At 42.3% G+C, this 23783-nt stretch overlaps 9 protein-coding genes across 9 annotated transcripts; 3 read left to right on the top strand and 6 right to left on the bottom strand.

The window, feature by feature from the left end:
- Positions 1–882: 882 nt before the first annotated feature.
- On the bottom strand, positions 883–1089 carry EAF01_010627 (uncharacterized protein; the record flags this gene model as incomplete). The annotated part of the gene is made up of 1 exon (XM_038918884.1): positions 883–1089. The coding sequence occupies one exon, from the start codon at positions 1087–1089 to the stop codon at positions 883–885; it is 207 nt and encodes a 68-aa protein (XP_038765587.1).
- A 293-nt stretch (positions 1090–1382) lies between these two features.
- Positions 1383–2648, bottom strand: EAF01_010626 (uncharacterized protein; the record flags this gene model as incomplete). Its single annotated transcript, XM_038918883.1, has 2 exons — positions 1383–1549; positions 1610–2648. The coding sequence occupies 2 exons, from the start codon at positions 2646–2648 to the stop codon at positions 1383–1385; spliced, it is 1206 nt and encodes a 401-aa protein (XP_038765586.1).
- A 1382-nt stretch (positions 2649–4030) lies between these two features.
- Positions 4031–4558, bottom strand: EAF01_010625 (uncharacterized protein; the record flags this gene model as incomplete). Its single annotated transcript, XM_038918882.1, has 1 exon — positions 4031–4558. One exon carries the CDS (start codon positions 4556–4558, stop codon positions 4031–4033), a length of 528 nt encoding a protein of 175 aa, XP_038765585.1.
- A 5418-nt stretch (positions 4559–9976) lies between these two features.
- Positions 9977–10875, bottom strand: EAF01_010624 (uncharacterized protein; the record flags this gene model as incomplete). Its single annotated transcript, XM_038918881.1, has 2 exons — positions 9977–10432; positions 10483–10875. 2 exons carry the CDS (start codon positions 10873–10875, stop codon positions 9977–9979), a joined length of 849 nt encoding a protein of 282 aa, XP_038765584.1.
- A 1186-nt stretch (positions 10876–12061) lies between these two features.
- On the bottom strand, positions 12062–13212 carry EAF01_010623 (uncharacterized protein). The gene is made up of 4 exons (XM_038918880.1): positions 12643–13212; positions 12505–12587; positions 12341–12425; positions 12062–12276 (listed from the first exon to the last, which is right to left on the bottom strand). Exons 1-4 carry the CDS (start codon positions 12665–12667, stop codon positions 12215–12217), a joined length of 255 nt encoding a protein of 84 aa, XP_038765583.1. The 5' UTR covers positions 12668–13212; the 3' UTR covers positions 12062–12214.
- A 1609-nt stretch (positions 13213–14821) lies between these two features.
- Positions 14822–15410, top strand: EAF01_010622 (uncharacterized protein; the record flags this gene model as incomplete). The annotated part of the gene is made up of 2 exons (XM_038918879.1): positions 14822–15065; positions 15115–15410. The coding sequence occupies 2 exons, from the start codon at positions 14822–14824 to the stop codon at positions 15408–15410; spliced, it is 540 nt and encodes a 179-aa protein (XP_038765582.1).
- Positions 15411–16288: 878 nt separating this feature from the next.
- EAF01_010621 (uncharacterized protein) lies at positions 16289–19684 on the bottom strand (the record flags this gene model as incomplete). Its single annotated transcript, XM_038918878.1, has 1 exon — positions 16289–19684. One exon carries the CDS (start codon positions 19682–19684, stop codon positions 16289–16291), a length of 3396 nt encoding a protein of 1131 aa, XP_038765581.1.
- Positions 19685–20704: 1020 nt separating this feature from the next.
- On the top strand, positions 20705–21754 carry EAF01_010620 (uncharacterized protein; the record flags this gene model as incomplete). Its single annotated transcript, XM_038918877.1, has 3 exons — positions 20705–20861; positions 20913–21243; positions 21298–21754. 3 exons carry the CDS (start codon positions 20705–20707, stop codon positions 21752–21754), a joined length of 945 nt encoding a protein of 314 aa, XP_038765580.1.
- An 822-nt stretch (positions 21755–22576) lies between these two features.
- EAF01_010619 (uncharacterized protein) lies at positions 22577–23731 on the top strand (the record flags this gene model as incomplete). Its single annotated transcript, XM_038918876.1, has 1 exon — positions 22577–23731. The coding sequence occupies one exon, from the start codon at positions 22577–22579 to the stop codon at positions 23729–23731; it is 1155 nt and encodes a 384-aa protein (XP_038765579.1).
- Positions 23732–23783: the final 52 nt, after the last annotated feature.

Below are 23783 nucleotides of genomic sequence, written 5' to 3'. Positions count from 1 at the left end.
ATCTCGATCCATCTCTACAGATTCTGTTTCCGTCAAAAGTAAAGTCTTCGCCATAATGTCATTTTCGCCCCTACCACCTTCCCACTTTCAATCAGCCGACAGAAATTCTGCCGTCAACGACCTATGATGCTACACCACTCGGGAAAAGGAATCCAATGTTTCACATTGCGCGATTAAATACACCTCCGAGGATGAACGAAGTCTGGATGTAGATTCTAGCCGTCACTGTAAAGGTCAACAGAATGTCCAGAAGTTACATTTGATTGAGATTGTTCGAGGCATTGAAGTTCGCACCGAGTATCTCAAGTTTCAAAGCAACACCTTTACCGCATTCGACACCAGCATATCACGATGGATTTCATTTTTTTCAGGAGATAGCATAGCAAATATTCTAGCAAAGATGTTATGTAACTCCAACGTTGCTTTCATTACCGATGTTGCTCATGCTAACTGATTTTGTAGATTTTCTGAAAGAACGAGATGCTTCAGAATGTGCATCGACCGCTGCAGATGACCATTTCTTCATTCCAAGTACAAGCCGTTTCCACACACCCGTCACACTTCAGAAGATTCAATTGCCGAAAATCACCTTGCAATTGTTCTCATGCTATCAAGTCAACCATCGAAATCTTAGGAAGGCAAAGCAAAGCTATTCAACAAAGGAACAGGACTCGAATTGATCAGGAAGCCAACAAGAGACTCACCACTATGGCTCAATCATTGGTGGACCTTCTACCACACCTCCTTCACTTATTCAATCACGAGTACTCACCAAGATCCTCCAGAACTTTCCAGCGAATAGACCGAAAAAAAATGCTTTTCCAATTCCCACATTGACGACATGAAATTCTCCTTCGGTTACCACTCGATAACGAACAGCCATTAACAGACGTACCCTTTCTGCTCCACGGTGGCTCTCATTGCCTCTTCTCTTCTCTTCTTGAACTTCTTTCTGCCACCCAAACTCATAGCTAGTCTCTCTGATTCACCAGCTTTCCGAATCATATGGACGAACCTAACCTTTTCCAGGACGATCATGTTTCGGGCTGGCATTGATTCCGCTAAAACCTTGTGGCACAGGGAAAACATACTGATGCGTCGTATACATTTGTTAGTTAGGAATCGAAGATTTTCATCAAGAAATTGGTCTCTGTTGAATCTTTTGAATGAACACAAATACTGGTGATCGTGCACTGTGCAAACGACTGTGATTGAATTGTTTTGGCTGGCTTGCAATGATAGCAAAATTTCCCTAAGTGGTAAGCTTCCCAAACAATTCACTCATGCACTTAATGCCATAACCCTTCAACCCTAATTCTTACCCAAATTCTCTTAACTTCACCCAATCAAACACAATCCCACACACTCCAAGCTCGGTTCCCTCAATCATAAATTCCATCTCCTTCCAGAAACCTTCCTACTCGCCCGAAGAACTCGTTCGACCCATCAGCTTTCGAGAAAATCGGGAAGTCATGAACTTCATCTTTTCCAACCACCGCTTCTACCTTAACACCCGCTTGACGTAGATGATTGACGAGTTTTCGTATACCTTTGTAATATTAATACTCAGTTATCACTTATACAATCAGACATTCAAACATATACATACCTAGACCAAAAACCTCCGCATCTCCCCAAACAACCATACACCTACACAGTCCCTCAAATTTATACCCTTCCGGCAACCTTCCCCTCGCTGGACTCAAAAGTGTGCCCCTCAACTCCGGTCTATTTTCACAGTACTGATACCCCGCCATTGCGAGCATTTCACTATTCATAAAATCCAGCTCTATCAAAGTCCCCTCCTCTTCCTCTCCCACCCCCTTCCCATCAAACCTCGACGTCAAATCCACAAATGGAGAAATCAACACCGCATTTTCCGGCATGGGAAAACGATATCTATTAAGATACAACAAGAGCGTAACCACAATCCCCGCACCTCCCGAATCTCCCATAATCGAAATATTCTCCTGACGATATCCCATCTCGAGGAGGAAATAAAATGCCGACAATGCATCTTGTAAGGCTGCTGGAAATGCCGTTTTGGTAGTTACGCATTTACGGAAATTGACGCCGAAGATGGGGATATTGGTTTTCTGGATGACGCGCCAGGGAATAGCAGATGTAAGGGGATGACCTTGGACCATTCCGCCACCTACGAAATACATCATGATTTTTCTTTGAGATACGGGGGAAGAGGTGTCGCCAATAGGAGACGAAAGATTCCGTGTCCATTGCCAGAAACATGGACAGCTTTCTGGTTTGATGATCGCATGTGATGCATCGCCCTTTAGCCAGTGTTCATCTACTGGCGGTATGACTTCCAATTGTACATTTTGATCGTCGGTGAGTTTGGGGATGGAACAGCGGGCGGAAAAAGAGAGGACATCTTTAAGGGGTTGGGTACCAGGATTTAAAGACCAAGCTAAGTGGGAGCCGATGAGGAGAGAAGCACGATATGTGAAGGACCAATGCGGACGACCATAGTAAGAAAGTGAGAATAAGAAAGAGAGAAATACAAGGGGTATCTGCGGCGTAACGATCACCAACGAATAGACAAGCCGGGCTACGCGGTAGCAATGTTGCGTAAACCGGGAGGTACGTTGCCAAGCGCGGATATGAGAGTTTGTGGGGTACGAGACGCGCATGATAAAAATATAATGAAAATAGAAATTGTGAGTGACTCGATAATCAATGTTTCATCTGCAGGAAGAGACGAGAAGGGAGAGGTTCTCAAATTTCAATGCATGTCCGAAAAGAATCGTTCGAATCGCTACCGTATAAGCTCGGTAGACTCGGAATCTACCTAGCCGTATACAGCCTAGCGTATTGCCGATCTCCCCAGACGGACTTGTTGAAATCCGACTTTTTTTCCACTTTTCCGTTGGCTTATAAAATAATAATACACGTGCTTGAAGCATGTGAATAATTAAATCTGATTTTTAATAATTCAATTTCAAATTTTCTTTTTAAATATTTATCATCTTATTAATAAAGAATATTAAGACTCAGAATTTCAAAGGAAAATATAAATTGTTTATTTAGTGACTTATTATCTAAATAATTAGAAACATGTTTTGTATTGATTTGTAATATTACTATGTCAGGTTGAGGCTCACATACTAGGGCTATATACAGTTAATTAGATTCCGAGTCTACTGAGTTGATACAGTAGTTTTGCATGTGCCTGAAACACGAGGTTGGGGAATGAACCGTCAACTACCGGCTCGCATGGGGCTAGACAGGGACGGGTAAGGCATTTTGCTGTAAATAGTTAGGGATTCTGCGGGTGGGAAAATATCGAAAGTCACCTGGTGTACTTGTATTTTTTGTACTCGTTAGCCATTGAGTTTGGTCGGTTTATCATTCAATGACTTTTCGGTTTCGAGGGGGTGGGAAAAAAGGAGATTGGGTGGTGTCCATGGGTGATCATGGGTTTCGCGGGATTCGAGGATATTCGACTTCGATTTTAACTCTTGACATGCGTTGAGTCTACTGCATACATGAATCATGAATCATGATATTTGGTATCAAATAAGGAAAACGACAACATGTGAATAACATAGCATCTCATATCAAATACGGACAGACAACGATATCATGTGTTTAAAATATGTATTTATTGATCTATCCTACAAGTACTCCATGATAATCTTGTTGTCAAAGCAACCCTCCATCTACTTGTCTCGACTTATCGCGTGTCGTGCTCGGTTCCCCCTCCACATAATCTTGTCTCGGGACCTCTTCTCCATAAATGGCTGTGCGTTGGCTATTTGCCTAACCTATTTCCTTCCACCCTACTGCAACACAGCGTCTGCCTCCTCTTCGGAGCATCGACATGCATGTGTGTTCTTCAATTTGCCTTCATTAAATGATCTCTTCCTCATCTGACAAAGTATATCTTGCCCGTGATTCGTTCCTTCAAATATCCTCATATCGTATCGAGTATCCTCAATCATCGTGTAACTTCGTAACGTAACTTTCGTAATGTAGCCCATTCCAATCTTATTCCCAACATATCCCATTCCACTCAGGTGGCCGCATAAGGTCTAAACGCATCGTCCTTCCCCCGACTCCACGCCCTCAATCTGCCTTTAATCTTTGATCCTAGTGGCTGTGCATCTTTGATTGATCCTTCATCTGATTCATTCGTGCTCTCAATGATACTGCATCTACTTCTTCCCAATGACTCTGAGCTTGAAAAAGGATTGCTCATATCCATACTCGCTCTCACCCCACTAAGTATCTTGTTACTTGTAGACAAAGCCGAATAACAATCATAACTCATTCGTTTGGAAGAATTGGCAAAAAAAGATAGCGAAGAAGTAGAATTGTGAGAAGAATGTGAGGAGTTAGAATTAGAAGAACTACTCGAAGAAGTTCGCGATTTGGATTTGCGAGGTGATTTGCGAGAGGATTCGTAGGAATCCATTTCGAGGAGGATGAGTTGTAGTTGTGAATCTGTTTGGGCGAGATTGGGGGCCGTGGAGGTGAGGGGAGGTCCTTCGATGAATTTGGAGGGGCGAAGTGTGGCCTTTGGGCTGGGTGAGGTAGACATTGTCTAATGACTGTTGGTTGTAATGCTTTCGTTGTGTTCGAATGTTGGGTTTCAATGTAAATATTTAGGTGATTTTTATATATATAACCTATAATTCGGTCTGTATATATAGAAGTATATCAAGAGTTGTAAAGTAATATCAATACGTAGATTGACCCATACACAACCTTGAAAAAAAAGATATAAAGATTCAAGATGGTATATAAGCAAAACAGCGAATATCCAACACAATATAGAAAAGCAATCCAAATGATCATCCACACTCCGAGGGGAGACCTACACTTTTAATAACTGGAACATACATACTTGACTCAAATCCATCCGTTCCATGTGCGTCGTAACTCCGGCTTCCTTGAGTAAAGTCTAAGAGGGCAAAAGAAATCTTGCGCCCACCATGCCGCGTTTGAACAAGGGTTTCTCTTCACATAATTCTGTCATAGTGGAGCTTTCAAAAGCCTAAATTGTCACCCCTCACAGACCCTGCATATAGGTATCACTACCTAAAGTAATAAAACTCCTAAAAAGTAATTTGTAACCTCACTGATCACTGGTGCAATCATTTTTGGCCCCATGCCACCTCATCTGATACGAATACTTGTGCGTATTTTGGTGGATGATCTGTCAAGTATTCCAAGACACTTTATGTATATGAATGGAGATTTTGATGGTTTTAATAAATCAGAGAATGATCATTGGATGGAGAGAACGATGATTATCTGTTCATAAACTGGAATTCTGGTTTTCTAGGATTGATCCATTATTTGTAAGTGATGTTGAAGGATCTCGTGGAGATAAGGCTGGTAAAGTAAGATAGATTGGCGAAAAATGAAGGGGCATCTCCATTTCACGACTTCATTTCCCGATGCTTTTCATTTCCACAATTTCTTGCTTGTAAATTTTCCTACATCACATCACATCACACTACATGAGTCTCCTCTCAATTTCTTTAAATTTTCTTCGACTATTCTAGCATCCTGCGTATACACTCATCAAAACTTTGATTTCGGGGTCCGTCCTACCCTTAAGCCCACCTGAGCAAGTACGAGCAGTGCCTGAAAACAAACCCTATATCTCGTACTAACCGATGAAATTCCGCTGTGCCCGTTTCTCTCACGTTACAAATTACAAACACATCGGACGGCGGAATTTACATCGGTGGCTTGTATACAATGTACTTGTAATACTCTAATTAAGGATTTACTCAATATGTACTCGAGTATGGCTGGTACACAAACAGGTAGAGACTCGCCATTCGGATATTCGCAATCAATAACAAAATTCTCTAACAGTCTCATATGGAATTGGAGTTTTGTTTGTATTGAGTCTGGACCGACGTCATAAACCGTTGGATTTCTTCTTCTTTCTCGGAAAATGTATCCAGGGTAAGGCAGTATCCCAGGGTGATGATCTGGACTCAAGGGTTGGTGGTCTGCTGGAAGGATTGCAAGCTCATTGCTTGTTATCTGAGCGAGGTGGTCATGGCGGTCAATTGTTTGAAATTAGGATTATGGTGGTAGTAGTAGTAGTAGTAGTAAATTCTTAATGGATTCAGTCTATCTATAGCTATATGGTGGTAGGATCTGGGGAAAAGAGTCAAAAGAAAGGTGTGATGATGCTCGATCCGATTTATTTACTGCTTATGATTTTGACCTTGTGTATAATTTAGAATGATATAGTTAATGCCCCCAGTTTGACAGCTGGTCATTCTGTGGAGTTGTTAGGTTCATCCTGCCTCTCGTCTTTCTACAAACACTCATCGTCTGACGACATTGCTAAGAAATCGATTCCATAGACCTTGGTAGGATTCATTTCTAATCGTTATATCCTAAACCCTTTCTTCCCTATCTCATCCAAAACGGCAAGGAGCATCCGGCCTAGAATCTCCACAGAAGCATCCGATTGTGTATTTTATGCTTCCAAACACAATAAGCTCGGAGACCCGGAGTGCTCGGCCAACCTTGGGACGATCTCAAGGTCCAGGCCAGGTCTGTTAAAGAATCACCATACCGTTTCGACTCTCTCATCTTCGATCCTTTGAAATCACAATATCGCAATAAGCATCGAATATTTTCTGCCAAAAATCATTATATTCGTTCTATAATTCTTTATTTTATAGCAAAAATTGGACGTGCTCCACCCAGGGGTACAAGTTCCCGAAGTTGTGAGAGTGTCAAGATATTCCCATAGGCAACGGAATAACGGGCTACGATTTGAGACCGACAACGGTCTCGGACGTCCGTACTCGTACCTGCCTACAATAACTGTGATTAGGTCCTGTTGTTATTTTTGTAATTGTAACATCGAATTTAGCTACCTAGATACTTCTACTTTGAATGTAACACCAATAATGGTCCGACAATGATTTGAGTCTAATGTTTCCCCTCGTGTGGTCTGGTAATGGGTGATTTGAATTGAGTTGCCTTCTCGAGGAATGATCATGAATGACTAGGTACCTAGTCATTGAAATTACACTTTGTCGTCAAATTTGTCATGTACGAACCGTTTGTTGATCATGGGTGAACATTCAAACCATACTTTACGATTTTGTGGTGGAAAACATACTGACTGTCGTCTGGGGAAGAGAGGGGCGGGAAAGCTAGTGGTTAGAATAGAAGATATACCTAAATACCTACCTATAGCTAGGTATGATTACGATACATACTGAAGAGAAGTTTATCAACTACCTACTAGTACCTATATAGATCAGCCGGACTCTTGATGTGCTGATTTCAGATTTGCTGTAAGGCGATTAGACGATAATAGAAGGAATTGAGTTTATTCGATACGTTTGTTTAATCTTCACCACAATATCCCAATCACACAACCATACATATCGAATATCGGTACATCAGCAGCCAGTATCAACATGCAAGTCATGCATATATCAGCCTCAGTATTAACTAAAGCTATACCCACATCTAACGCCCCAACCAACCAATCACTCTACAACCCAACCACACATCGCCAGACTTTCCAAACGATGCAAATTTCAATCTCAAACAATTAGCAAAATCTCAGCTCAATGTTCAACATAACACGAACAACCAAGCGGCTTTAGCTCACTTGGGAGAGCGCCAGACTGAAGTCCACTTCAGGAACCTAATAGATCCTATTATCTGTTTATCTGGAGGCACTGTGTTCGATCCACAGAAGCCGCATTCTGCGATCTCGAGTCCACCCGAGGTAGATAATTTTTGCTTTTGATCTGCCAATTCTTTATTGATTCATCAATTTCATATCATTTTTGTGTAATTTTCCGAAATCGAAAAAGATGAGAATTCTATGGTGGGGTAAACGGGCACAAGCGAAGTATAGCTAGCGGATACAGTGGAGTGATAATATATTTCCACCCCGCTTTCACTTGAGTTTGTGTAAATAAAAAAAGAATTTTAGTGGGGTTATTAGATTGAGTTTAGGGATCTGAGAATACACTGCTTTTTGATTTGTTCATACTGTAGAGATATCCAGAAATTTACGGGACTTTTTATGTAGAGGATTGATTGAAGTATTGGTTGAGAAGACCCCTCCCTCCATTACTCACTCAGCCTTTCACACATCTATAGAACTAACTAACTAATCTATTCTTTTTATTCGTTCAAAATTCTACTTGGGTGGGATGGGGAAAACCCCCCAAAAGCCCTCGACATCATCCATCAACACCCCTTTTCAAAAATCAACCAAAAATGCAAAAAGAAATGATCTTTAGCAACGGATTCAAACCGATGATACTCAGGGTAACTCCCTACACAGGTCTCGAACCTGTAGCCTCAAGATTTTGTCACATAGGATCAAGCCTAATAGAAGTCTTGCGCGCTACCATTGCGCCAGCAGGGAAATCTTTTGATTTTGTATGCTGAGAGACGCGATTTTGCATATGTAAAATAAATTGTGACTAGTGCTTTTGCTAATACAGTACAACATCATCGATATCTTCATCCTTGTCTATGTGAAATATAATTTCCCTGTATTTTTATTCGTTTCAGAGAAAAACTGTCCTAGGACGTGCCATCAAGTGAGGGATATCGGATTGGCGAGTTCGGATATACTGTTTGAGCATCTTTGACACTACTGGCTGCAAGTGATGATCTAGATCTATTTATCTATTTGTTCATCCATCCATCCCTATATCACAATTCGAGACTGGGCATTGAGGTGAACAAGTTCTCAGTCTTTAGATTGGGCTTGACTTTTTGTCATTTTACGTGAGAATATACAAAGAAAGACGTGGTCTCTTGGTATTGTGGGGTGGTAGTGAATTTCGAGGTGCTAGATATTGATCTGTATGCTGGCGGCGAGGATGCAATGACGATAACATCATGCCTATATTTCGGAATGGCTATTAATGTAAAGGCAAGTTGATCTAAACTTTGAAGAAGTTTCTCGAAGTCTGAGTCATCACCTCTGTAGGTTTTTACTACCAATTTGGTTCTTGATTGTATAATGTTCATTACGAGTTAAGTCGTCTCACCCCTTACAATCTTCAATCAATTCCTCGTGAGATTCAGAGGCGTCTGCTATCCAATTTAACATCTTTTTCTGGCTTCTCGAGAAATTTCTCGCCATTTTTTGGATATCCTGCTCACTTTCGATGTTCATTTACCTTTGGTGATATCAGATGCTGATGTACTGTTCCTCTCATGAATTCAAGAAATATATGTCAACAACTTACTACCAGGTAAATTTTGAGAGATTACGGTTAGAAAAGTGTCCTTCTTAAAGCCAAAGCCAGAATTCCTATAATCAAACTGCAATAAGATAATGAAAGTTACTTTTTTCCGTGGGTTTCTCAATTCGCTTTGAAAGTCAAACCGTTGATGACATTGAGTCCAATCCGCAAATTAAAGTTGATTTTGAATGTTAGATGTTACATTTCAAAAGCTATTTCGGAATATTTAAAACCTTTAGTAGAGGTAAAAAAGTGTGATACAAACTTTTGAAAATTGTGGCATAAAGCTACTTACTCTTCCGTTGAGAGATCTGAGAGACTCATGAATTAGTATTAAAAGAACCAAGTCCTCCCTGTAGGGATAAGGATAGATGCAGCTAATGGTCCTTTGGAACTAGTCCTTGGAGATCTAAAAAGGAGCTTTAGGGATTGTGCATGATCAAAAAATTGTAGAAGTTTTACGATGATCTTGACGTTAGAGTTGGAAGCGAGGGAAGTTGTGGAATTCTAAATACTCAGAGACATCTTTCGAAAGAACATGTCTTGTGTATTGAGCAAGCTATTTCCGTGCTTGATAAACAGATTCTTGTCGGTCAAGCAATCAGAACATAAGATATCGCTTCGTAACTGATCATGATTCATCGTGGCACCTCAGTAAATACAACAAGCTCGAATGAGCGAAACCAATCCGAGAAAAGTCACCACTTGTAAATCTCATCTCTCCTACCCACACAACTACACAAAATCCCCTCTCAATCCGCCCTATAAGCCGCTGTATCCCCTATCAAAGCATCTCTCTTCCTCTGTACCGATCTAATCAAACTCGCCGCCGGATTCGGACAATTCCCCAGCACACACACATTATTTCCACAACACGTATCCCAAGCACATACATAAGCATTTGGACAATCCCCGTCATCATAACAATCTTTCGCTTCAGCACATCCGACGTTTTCACCGCAGAAACCAAGTCCTGTAATAGTATTGAAACAGAAACAGGTGGAATCGACAGCGCATGGTTTGATGCCTTCTTCGCATTTGTTGGGAGTACAGGGAATGGTATTGCAGGTGCCGTGTTCACAATAGCCGGTATCACAGACGTAGCCGCAGGAGCCGCAGTTGAGAGCATCTTTCATGAGAGCTTTACCTGTGGGACAGACTGGGGGAAGTCCGGTGGTGACGGTTGAAGTGGTGAAGGTTGTGTATGTCTAGGGGTTTGTTAGTAGATTTTCCTAAACAATATAGGGAATATACATACAGGTACAGTTTTGGTAATAGTATCAGGTAAAATTCCCCAACATGAACACGCACTCGAATAGCGAGCTTCGTTTGAGCAAGCACTAGCATATGATGGAAGTGAAAATGTAGTCGTTGCTACTGCTCTTTTTCCCACGGTGAATGCTTCGGTAATTGTTGTTAAGATGGTAGATGTAACAGTGATATTTATAATATCGACTGTGCAGAAGTTTTCCATGTACTCGATACAATCATCATATGCTATAGCTTGTTGAAAAGGTCCACGAAAGTCTCCACTAACTGCACGATAACAATTATCTGCATTGCAACCTGGAGTTGCTGGAGTCTTGATGTTGGAAACATCTGCCATGCAGATTCCTGCAATCAGGAAAAGTATTATTAAAAAACTGAACATCGTGAAGTCTAGCGATGAATTCTAGATCGTAAAAATATCTAAAAAGAAAGAGCTCCTACATTCTCATGGAGACGTCGAACCTTTATAACAAAAACTATGAGTCGTATCAAAATTTTCTAGACCCTGATTGTACGGTTGTATCCGGTATCAACGCCTCTCCCATATCTATCACAAATATCAGCATGGCAACCCTTCCTTCGGGTGCCTGACCATGCGATTGCTACCATAAAAAACATGGTATATGATGTACGAAAAGAGGGGATATTCAGGAACGACAACAAGGAAAGGCCGAGTATAACGTCTTGGTCCTTGTTCATGTTGTGAAAAATGCAGTGTTCAAATATTTGCTCAGCTTTTGGATATCTTGAATGTTTACAAAGAATAGCACTAACCACTTACATCATCGGAGATTTGCACGAACACGTTGTCGACCTTGTTGAATTCTTGTGTCGAAAGTGATCATGATCTAATTCTTATCATATCATATCTGTAGATAATTCTCGTTGTTTGCTTCATCCATATGAAGGGGTGGGGTAAGCTACACAAAACCCATTGATATACGACCATTTTTCTGAACAGCACTCATCACTTCAGAGTAAAGCACAATGCCAATATCGCAAGCACATGTTGAAGGCGAATGAGTCTCAATGGGCAGCTGGACATGAAAACTCCAGAAGGAAATACCTGAACGACTCAACTTAGGTAACAAACGAGAACATGTAATGCAAGATCCCGCAGAAGCCTGCCTCGGCCGTTCGCAGGAAAAACATGCAAATTTCATGGAATCCACCAAGCAGATATTCCAACAAATGAAATCTGCAGTGTTGGTATCCTTCTTGGGTTTGTCCTAGCCCTCAAGTAGTCACCGAGGAGACAATATTTGTGTAGCTAGGTAGGGATTGTAAAATTGTCAGATGTAGACCAGACTGTTTCAACCAGAGATTCGCCAGTTGCGGAGTACAACATTCATTACCTAATCGTGTATATCTTTCAACGTCATTCAAGATTCGATATGGTACGATGTGAACTACAATTTGTTCTCTGCCAATGGATTATACCACGATTTTTCGAATGATAATTTGTATCACCAACCCGAGAGAAATGAATTCGAATGTGATAATGCATAACATACCAGCATCTCACAATATCACGATGTGATTATTTGTCAGTACATGAGGAAGAATATGTTATGAAATTATATCATTGTTGCTAACTCAATATTTCGCAGTTATCATAATTCATCATAAACCTAGAACTAATGATATCCGAAATTATTTCGTCGTACACAGCCGACATTCCCATCATTGAAAGTTCAGACATCATTAAATCTTGAGACAATCTAAGAAGCTTGTCCTCCCTTCTTGCCAGCCTCGACTGGATCAACCTTTCCGTGTGCAAATTCTGAATTGAATCGTTAGCATCGACCTTCGTGAATGATGAGAAGTATGTTGGTATGAACACATACCGCCTTTACCACTACCACTGCTGCCAGTGGTGGAGGGGCTCTCAGTGCTTGCGTCGCTGGTGGATCCACCCTTGGCTCCAGCTTCCTGTGATGAGGGGAGAATGATTAGCAGGTTGAAACACATAAAGAATGCAGATTGCTGAATAGACAAGAGTGCTTCTTACAACTGGGTCGACTTGGCCGTAAGCAAACTCGCCAGTTCCCACTCTCTTGTCTGGAGTACCGTCCTCCTTGAGACCTCCGTGCTCTAAGAAAGATATTAGCAATGTTCATGCTTCACAGAGGGATGAGAAACAACTTACCAGTTGGCTTGTATGTTTCGCTCATTTTGAGATTGGTTGATGGTTTATTTGGTATATTGTTGGAGTTGTTTGAATTGTTTCAATGTTTGAAAGATGTGAATTGCTTGTTGATGATTTAAAAGAGTTTGACTGGAGATATCCAAGTATATATAGCCATTTCAACTTCCCATCTGCTTGATTCTTTCGCCCCGGAGCGAAACTCCGTCAAGTATCGACAGGAGGGGTGATTGAATGATGCTAAACTTGATTAGAGTAGGCAACAATTGAAGCAGTACCTTGTTTTCGATCAAGATCAAGCAGATTCAATGTTGTTGCGTACTTTCCTGTAACACTTAACGCAATGATCCTGATATCATTTTATCATGATGTCAATGGATTGTTACAAACCCTGTACATGAAGCCTTTCCGAGTGGTGATTGGAGAAATTCCAGCTACCCCCCTGGTTGCCACTACCCGGATTCTCAAAAAGCCATCCAAAAGCAAATCCTGGGGAAAGGGAGAATGGTGAATAAATTGATATTCAGATATTCTGACGTGGCTACCCGGTAAATCTAGACAGGATCAACAAAACAAAAACAAGATCGCGAATACAAACGACACGGCACGAACACGATGGTGACGTGCATGATAATATGGGGAACTCCACGCTATCATGTGATCACCGCGACTTGGTTGTTTTTGCCAAGTCAGAAAAATGTGAAGTTAACTAATATTGATTGGTTCAATGAAAGTTTTTTATTTTTGTGTATATGGATCTCGTTGCATGAGTAAGGTATGAGCTATGTTGTTTTATGAGACGTATGGTACGTATGGAAATGAGCCAGACCATCTAACAAGAGACGGAGTAAACCATCCTGTCGGCTATACTTTACTTCTTGATCATCACTGCCCCTATTTGGCTCTGGCTATGAGAAACAGAAGAAGGATACTGCATGACAAGTCTCAAATTTCATGATGTCACTCCAGCAGCACGTATCATAGAATCAACACCCTTACATCGATCTGCTAGTTCTCATCCTCCATCTTGGTTTTCGTTGAACACATTGGTCGAGAGCCTTTCTCACTCAGTTCGCTTTTCTCTTCTCTCTCTCTTTCGCTCTCTTCCTTCCATCCCCTCTTCTATTCTCTTTTTTTACCATTGGAGAGGAGGGGTAGTGTTCCGATTCCCCTCCTCCCCTCCCCATTCTCAAAAGACACCAAATCATATGATATAATTATACATCAACATCAGTAAAACATACAACTCTGTATAAACCTGACATAGAGGTAAAAAACCTCATGATATACAAAAATCTATAAAAATCTACAAAAACCCCAACACAAACATCTCTCGCAAGCTTTAGAATATGGACTCTCAAGTGAGACTGCAATACCAAAACCTCAACAAAGATTTCTCGCAGGCTCCAAAACATGAACTCTCAAGTGAGATTGTAATAAATTCCCATCAATATCGTCTGCAGATTCCTTTTCCGTCTTGCCATTCAAGTCTTTGACCACCTGGGCACTTGTAACACTTTGCGATGTGCTTGTTGAAGACGGACAATGAAAGAAAGAAAGAAAGAAACAGATTGTATGAAGTGGATGCGATGAAACGAAACTGGCATTCATCAAATGGCGGACTCAAATCTTCTCGTAAATTCATGCCGCATGAAAACTTCCAATACCTGATCTTTTTATGACTTTCAGAATTCACTGTCTTGTAGCCAGAAGCTGTAGGTATACCTTCACTTGAAGTCACATGAGAAGTATGAATTTAATACAAGATATTGTTATGGCCGAGCAATAATATCTTTATTCACTCATTTCAAAGATTGTACAGTACTTTGTAAAGAGAAGACCAAAATTTGCTTCGACTTCCCGCCCATCATTGATCTTTAGTTTAATTTGTCAAATAACCTTGTTGTCTACCATACGAAAGACAAAATCACACGACACCTGAATACCCATCAGGCAAATGCATCCATACAATCCAAATTAATGAATACCAACTCCAAGTAACCGACCTAAACATCACCACATCAACAATTCACTCTTCCGTAGTAATCTCCAATTCCCATTTCCACACCCATCCTCCCAACATAAAAAGCTCTAAATAAAAACCATGAAACCTCACTCCTGGCTCGACATCTTCCACACCAAAAAACTACTTTCGAGAACCACTTCCACACCCACAATATCAATGTCTTTCCCATCGGTATCCACATCGACATCGACATCGACATCGACATTCGCATCTTCATCTTCCAAACTCACCCACCAAAAACCCACCAAAAACAAAAAACACTCCCGCGCGAATAATCCCACAGGAACTCACCAAAACCAGTACACACTCCCCGGCCCAGAAACCTCTGGGCTCGATTTCGAGATTTTTGAAGATCCGCGCTGCGCGATTTGTGATGCGGATTTGCCTCCTATCGAGGGTCGTAAGTTTTTTCCTTCTCTTTCCTACTTCCTACTAAACACCCCTCACAGCACACACCCCGCTCCTCCCCCAACTCTGCGCCTCCTGCCACCTCCAAGTCACGCAACTCAAAAACGAGCGCGCCAAAATCCTCCGTCAGCAGCGCGAAAAACAACTGCGCGAAATGCACGAGGCGCTCGAAGCGGTTTCCGCTCAGGCGGAGTTGAGGAGGGTGTTGATGGATGGGAATGAGAGGTTGCGGGCGGAGATTGAGGAGATTGGGAGGGAGAGGGGGGAGATTGAGGAGGTTGGGAGAGAGGAGAGGGAGGAGAGGAGAGAGGAGAGGGAGACGGGTAGAGAGGGTTAAGATGGTAGGGTGGAGGGGGAGTCTAATGAGGATGTGATGGAGAGTTGTAGGGCTATGGCTTTAGACATGGCTATGATGATGATGATGATGATGATGTGTCATACATACACATATACATACACAACCACAGATTTCAGATATTTGCACGGCAGACTCCTGAGCGGAAAGTTGGTTTTGCAATTTTATGATACCCAGCTGGCGTTTGCTGTTGAGATTTTGATGAGGTTAGGGTAGCTCATGAGTTAGTTATCTAGATGAACTGATGGAATACTCTTCACTTGCTTCAAGTTTTCGATAAATGCTGTTTTCCAATTTTTTGATTTGTCTCAAGCTGTGATTGATACTTTCGTTGTTTCGAGTTGTGTTAAATGAATCATTTTGAGAAATTAAAGCATCTGTACCAATATCCAAAGGGATTATCTCAACTGTATATAATATATCCCATCATTCCATGTAACCAACAGTAGCTCACTCACACACATACGTTCACATCACACAAACTCAAGCTTCTACATCCATTTAGTGATTGATATAGTATTGAATTCCTCGTATACTATTGAATGTCTAACGCTTGCGTATAAGGGTATTGTTCAACATCATCCCTGTCATAACAAATCTTTCATCCAACCACCCATCACCCTTTCGAATCTTCCTATCATATGTACAAGTATTCTTCACTTTCTACCCCCGGAACGACCCCCCAGTATCCATGATCCAAAAACAAAAGAAACGGCCCGAAAGGAAACACAAAGTTGAGAAACCAGGGTATCATTCCCAAACTCGCTCTGCTCCGTTGTAAATGCAAGATCCACCCCTCAGATTTACCGAAATGTGTTTCCGAAGCTGGAAACATCCTTTCGATGCAATCACTCCCACGTCTAATCCACATCATCATTGACTGGCATTGGCGACCTAACTGTTAATTCGGCCGATTCATCACTCCCGGTATCCTTATCCTTTGTTGGCGAAGATATTGAAATTTCCGGACTCGACCCTAATGCCGCAGCTCTTTCAGCTCTCTCAGCTTTGCGTGCTGCATTCCTTGCCTCTCGCTGTTTAACTAAATCCTTTTCTGCCTCAATAGCCTTTGCTCTTCTAATCTCAATCTCATCTCTCTTAACTACTTTGCGTAATCCTTCTGAAGCATGGATTAATCCATCAATACTGATGGCATGATTCGTCATTTGATGATTAATATAGGTGTATACATTTGCAGGCGATAAGCATTGAAGTAATTGCTGTTCATTGAGCTTCAATAGAGCGAGTGCGACCTGGAAGAGAAATGTGCTACCATCATTCATACAAAGTACGACGTCCCATACTCTGAATAAGGCTTCTGCCGATAGACAATCAGTGAAGACACTGAGGAACCATTGAAAAGTGAGGGCTTCGAGCTCGATACAGAGGTCATCTAGATGTTGGGATAATTTGGGAAGGATATCGGTGACATATTGTCGCAAGACTTGTTGATCTGCTCTGGAAGCTAGAAGACTGTGATCATAGTATCCAGGTGGCAAGGTATGCTCAATGATGCTAGTCAAGACCCAGAAAGCATCCTCTGCAGTTGGCATGATAAGCAATAAACATGCAGTAATTAAATTCATTCCTTGACAATACCCAACTTCATGATTTCTTCTCGAGTAGGCTAGGAGTACCTCGTTGAGCTTAGCGACTCCGGGACCTTTTCGAAAGTAGATATTATCCGTCAATGTACGATTGATATCCATCTGAATTTGAGTAACAACTACCGGATCATCATCTTCCTCACTACGAGCTATTAAGTCATCATAGTAACCTGGGATACGCATCGCAGAAGCTCCAGAGCACTCGGCCCAAATTTTAGCCCTGTATGCTACTGGGATACCACCAAGAACCAGATTCTTAAACTCATTCCACTTAGCACGGCCAACTTTTCCTTTATTGCCCAAACCAGAAACACCAATCATTTCTCCATCTGCTAAGCTTGCTTCGGGCATAACTGGTATAGGCCGGTGGGACCGTAGGTCTGTATTCGAGGCAAGAGCGGCAGCAGCAGCCTCTCCTTCACGTTTACGTTCGGCTCTGACTTTGCGAAGGAAATCATTCCATCGTACTGTTTTGTCTCTTTGCAGGGAATCATGAACTTCACCCAGTTGTTGTAGCAATAGCTTGACAGGTTCAGTATCTTCTGGTGTAGGATCGGGTGTAGAAGTCGTTGAGGGTGTAGGCTTGGAGATTGTGGCGGCATCTGATGCGATAGACAATGCAGGGGCTGATGTAGTCGCCAAAGGAACAAATCCTCTTTCTTCGGTTAATATTCCAGGGGATCTTGGCACCTCGCCTCCTTCCATGACTTCAAAGGCAGGCATACTACCTGATGGTGTATGGGCTAGCAGTTCCGTGGGAAATGTTGCTATCTTGAGATAGTCTTGCCAACGTTTGACTGGCTTATCTTCATCATCAACCTTGTCGTCAGTTGCTGTGGATCCGGGTGAACCAGGCCGAAGATCATCGATATCATCGCCTTCAGTTACTGCAGCGGAGATAGTGCTACTCCTCCCACCACTAAGCATCTCTACGCGACTACCTCTCTTTCCTTTTCGCATCCTCTCAGCGGCTTCTCTTTGCCTTTTCTTGCGTCGCTGATCATAAATAAATCCGAATCGGTCAGTCAGAAAATCTGGATTGTTGTAGTTTCTATATTGCATCAAGGTTGGTGGCTGATCTTCTGGTGCTAAAATTGTATCCATCTCGACGGGACCAAAATTCTCCTTCACCGTGGTACTAGAGCCCTGTGGACTAGACCCCATTGTATCCCATCTCTCCTGTGCAGCAACAGTCGTGTTTTGTGTCAACGGGGTAGGATTGCGAATGGCTCTAGGGTTCATCTTTGGTACCGCCCGAGCAGAAGTTGTGGATTTGGTACTAGTTCTAGAAGGAGTACGATCTGATGGTTCAGTTTCGGCACTGTTCGATCTGCCGCGACCTGTTTTACCATCCGGATCACGAACAGTCGCGGTACCGGCAACAAGCTTTAGTGCCAAAGTTGCTAGACTAGATTGCTTCCTTTGTCGATTGCCAGCTATTGAACCACTGCTGGGAGGTCGGCTCAAACTTTCCAGGGAGGATACAGCATCTGGTGGGTGGAAAATATCATTTTGTAGAATTGTGCGTCGACCTGGGCCCCCACTGCGCGCATGAGCGGTTGCGCTGTTGGTGATCACATCCCCATTGATGCTGCTTGCCCGGCTGGTTGTACGACTTGTCTTACTTGTCCCACCCCAAATATAATCCTTCCATCCTCTTGACGTTCCAGTAGTCGATTTACCTGGCGAGGGCTCTTTAGCACGTATTGTAGCATCATTTTCCAAACTTTCCAATTCACCTGCGACCACTGTTTCACTCATAGCATCATTCATTAGATCCTCTAGCGCAGATTCGCTGGGTGGAGCTGGAGCACCCGAGAGTTTTCGTTCGCCTTCGATGGCTCGCAGACGAGTTTCTAAATCCAGGTTCGATAAACCACATTCCAGAATAATCTTTTTCAATGACCTCTCTCTTTCTTCTGCTTTGCGTCTGAGCGCAGCTATTTGCGCATCTCGTCGAGCTAAATCCTCTGCGATTTGTCTGACCAACTTGATAGCTCCATTCCTTGCTATCAATCTCTCGATATGTTCGTCGTTTGCATGATGCACTGATCCAGGTACTTGAGAGGAGCCTAATGGTGCATCATCGAACAAGGCAGAACGACTGTGCAAAGAAGGGGAGGATGTAGTTAAGCTATCGACAATTGAAGCTGCGGCGGAAGCCTTTCGATTCGCAATTCCATCGTTTGTAGGTAGTATGAAGTGGGATCGTTCTTGTGTTGGCGAATCCCCCGAGAATGAGGGGAATGAAGTCAATGATTTATCCGATATCGATGATGCGGAACTGGATATCTGCGAAGCCAGTCTTCGTGACTTTCCACGTACTGTCTGCGACCGTTGACTCCTCATCGAGGCGGCTGAAGCTGTCCTGGAAAGATGCCCCGTGATATCATTTTCCATCGCTACTGTATCTTGGTCGATATCAACAAATGAATCCTCCCATTTGTTCCAATTATATTCACTTTCCTCTTGAAATCTCAAAATAGAATTTGTAAAGGATTGAGAAAGAGAAGAAACATAAGAAGATTCTGTAAAGGCTGGAGTTTGTAATAAGAAAAATTGGCCGTGTAATGTATGGGAATTGGTAGATAATGTTGATTTACATTCGTAGTAGCTCCATGCCTTTTTCGTTAATAAAGGTCGAGACATCATCATCACTGATAACTCGCGTATTTTGTGTGACACCGAGCACTATTCCAAAAAAATGGCGAATATGTAAAACAAGCAAAGGTTCTATAGATATACAACCCAGTATAAGATAAGAAAAAGCCAAAAAAACAAAAAACTCACATATAGTTTCGATGAGTATGTGAGGTCTCATCAATTGTTATACACCCAACGAAGATATAGAGTATAGTACAGGAGAGGAACAACGATTCATGTTCTCTTCATATCGGAAGACGTAATTCTGCATTCTATGAGCCAATTTCTGTCTTAGAAATGGCGCATATGAATTTCTGTTGGGTTTATGCTTTCTTCTCTGCTAATAAATACCACCATGTGTTACAGAGTATCACTCAATCCCGCCCTTTCCTTTGGTGATCGCATATGCAGACGCTCACATTGTGTATACCTAGGTAGATTACCCTTCGAAAGGTAGATCAGGCGGATCAAGGTGATTAAGGGATCAATGGAGTTGAGGATTCCTATAGATGGGTGTGTTGTACATACCTAGTTATAGTTAGTTGTCCGCAGCGCTCTCGAGACGCTCAATGAAAAGATCAGAGCTCAAAGTAAATCAAACAGACGAGACGAGCGAGATCAAACGAAAATCCCTTTCAAAGCGCCGTGCTTATTACTTACCTACCCACGGTACCTAGGTACTTGCACACTTGCATACTTGCACACTTGCATACTTGCATACTTGCATACTTGCATAGGATAGGGCGGCGAGGGCCGAGGCAATTGGAGATCTTACCTTACCCCAGACTTTATTCGGGAATACTTGCAGATTCCCCCGCCTTGTTATTATTATTTTACTCCCTATTCGATTAATCGAAACAGTGTCTCTTCTTTTTACCTAGGTTAGATACCCAGTTGAACATTCAAATCCTTCTCTTCTGTTTCTCTTCAAATATTTGATTTCCCTGGTTTTTGTTGTTGGATTCTAAGCAGCATTTGAATTTGGGTTGTATTTTGTCAAACATAAATAATCATTTAATACCCATTATGTCGGCATCCGCAAAGAGAAGACTCGCAGCACTTTCTCAGCAGCTTGTGAAACCCATTGAAGATCAGGGTAACTTTGAAAATATCCCAATTCTCAAGAAAATTGCACCAGATTCAACCGGCCCGAGAGTCAAAGGAAAAGTGGTCATTGTAACAGGTAATTATTTCCTTTCCAGGCCAAATTCTACAATATTAACATATCTTCTAGGGACCAATAGTCCTCTGGGAATTGGACGAGCATCAGCACATCAGTTTGCGCAGAATGGCGCAAGAGCTGTATACATATGCGATTACAATGATACGAATCTCGAAACCCATAAACGTGAACTTGCATCATTATACCCTGGTGTCGCAGTACACACGCGGAAGTTTGACGCAGCGGATGAACAATCTGTGAAGGAGGTTATTGATCATGCGGTGAAGACGTATGGAAGATTAGATATCTTCTTTGCAAATGCGGGAATTGTAGGCACAAATAAAGTATTTACGGATATTTCTTCAGATGAGTTTCTATCTACTCTACGAACAAATGTTGTCAGGTAAAATATCAACAACTTTCCTAGCAGCAGACTGAATACTAATTTCAAAGATAGTGTGGCAATGGCAGCCAAATACTCGGCACCAGCTATGATGTTAACATCACCGGATAAGCAATATCCATCTGGTAGTATAATAGCCACCGCTTCAGTTGCTGGTCTACGTTCCAATGCAGGGCCCAGCGATTATTCTGCCTCCAAATCTAGCGTCATTTCCCTCGCCCAAACGATATCCTATCAACTAGCAGGCACTGGAATTCGCGTCAATGCTATCTGTCCTGGCGTCATCGAAACAGGTATGACAGCACCGATGTATGAAGCTGCACGCGCCAGGGGATCGGAAAAGAAGATTGGCCAATTAAATCCGCTAGGAAGAGGTGCACATGCCGATGAGGTAGCTAGGGTGGCATTGTTTTTAGGAAGTGAGGAGAGTAGTTATGTGAATGGTCAGGCTTGGGCTGTGGATGGAGGACTTAGTGCTGGTCACCCCTTCGTTCCGGGAAAATTGGGTTGAGTTGGAGGTTTGTGACAGTCAGAATCCCAAAGATGGCCTCACTATTCCATGATTCATCAGTTTAGTGTGTTTCCCACACAAAGTCCAAGGTGGAGGAAGATCTAAATCTCTAATATTATTGCATCTTAAATCTTGATGGGCTGTTTGCCTCTGGAGTCTATTGCCTGCCCCTTGACTCTAGATATAACGTCTAATATCTCTAACCCTGCCACATACGACCATAGACTGAAGAGAATTGGGCATCCCGTCCGCTCTGCCATACACAAGCTTCAGATCGGTGGATTAGTAGTTGGGTGGGTGACCACCAGCGAATCCCCACTGTTGTATGTGTCTCGCTTTTTGTTTTGTTTCTGTTGATCTCGACGACCGTCTGGGATATGAGACTTTGGAGACCCGTAGAAGAATTGGGGTATACATATGATGTCAAGGCAAGCGAGAAGGGAGATGAACATGATAAGTATTTTGAGGTCTACCTCCTAGGTCTTAGGTATGTGGTCGAAGGAGTGGTAATCGCTGGGCAGACTCACTGAGACAAAAGGTGGTAATTTGTCCCTGATAAGCCTTCTACCGACGGCATAGTATTGAATGGGCTCTCATTTAGATGTATTTGGGAGCAATTGAGAATGATATATTCGATTCGGCCAATCAGGGCTCTGTCATGGGGAATCCAGCCTTGTCCCGCTTTGGTGGCCTCGCGCTAGTCATAAATTCTCCATACTAGCTGCAAGGCTACGATAATAATTTTTGTTTTCCGATAACAAGATTTAACAAAATCATCTATCATCGCTACAACATTTATATCAATAAATTTCTTCCTCGACAATGTCAGATCCTCTTTTATCCTCATTATGTCGCATCTGTCATATTAATCCCACGAAATATACATGCCCACGATGCTCTCAACAAACATGTTCACTTCCCTGCTCCAAGCGTCACAAAGTCTGGTCAACATGCTCTGGTATTCGCGATCCTACTGTCTACAAACCAAGATCGCAATTGGCAACCCCTTCAGGCATTGATCATGATTATAACTTCCTTCATTCAATTGAGCATCGAATTGAGAGATCGGAAAAGGAGATAGTGGAAGAGCGAGGACTTGTAAAGAAAATGGAGCTTGAGTTGGCAAGGCAAGGCCCCAAGGACGATAGAAGACGACCCAACAAAAGCAGAGGCAACCAGCGTGAAGACTTTCTCACTAAAATGCTTCAAAATTCTGGAATAACGGTATTCAAAGCGCCCAGCGGGATGTCTAGAAATTTGGAGAATACATCTAGTTGGAGCAAATCGCAGAAGTGTATGAATTGGCAGATAGAATGGATTCGAGAGGCAGATGCAGGCGGAAGGATATTGCATAAATCGATAGACAAATGGTCAATAAACGATACCTACTCTCTGCTCTTGGAAGAACAACGAAGGCTGAGCATGACACCAGAGGAAAAGGCAGCCCTGAAAAAAAGGAAGGCAGACGAATTGAAAGAAAACAAGGCTAAGAGGGTCAAGACAGATGAACGTTCGTTGGATATATCACCGCTTTCTTTATTTCAGGATTCGACTGGTGCTTGGAATACAATTTTGGATCACCCAATTTTATCAAACAACCAGAACTCCATACGCCAAACTCATGCACTACCGAAGCTTGATTCCAAGTATCGTTTCTATCTTCATCGACCTAAGACTCGATCATCATATCCTAAAGTATTGATACCTTTAGACCCAACACAGCCACTTTCCAAAGTCTTGGAGAATCGCACAATCCTCGAGTTTCCTACTTTGTATGTATTTGAGTCGGATGAACTTCCAGAAACTTTTATGCTAGAAAAAGCCTATGTCGAAGCAACTGGAGACGGACCAGAGGTGGAAAGTGATGAAAGTGAGGAATCTGAAGACGATACTAGTGATGTCTCTTCAGATGAGGACGAAGATGAAGATGAGGAAATGGAGGATGAAGAGGTTGCACCATCAAATCTTACCGCCTGATGCCATTAAATTGTATAGAAATTTGTTGCTCATGATACCCATACATTAATAA

This window comes from Botrytis porri (genome assembly GCF_014898465.1).
Source record: "Botrytis porri strain MUCL 3234 chromosome Unknown BPOR_017, whole genome shotgun sequence".
NCBI lineage: Eukaryota > Fungi > Ascomycota > Leotiomycetes > Helotiales > Sclerotiniaceae > Botrytis > Botrytis porri.
Note: the sequence above shows the minus strand (reverse complement) of the source record. Positions and strands in the feature narration are given on the sequence as shown.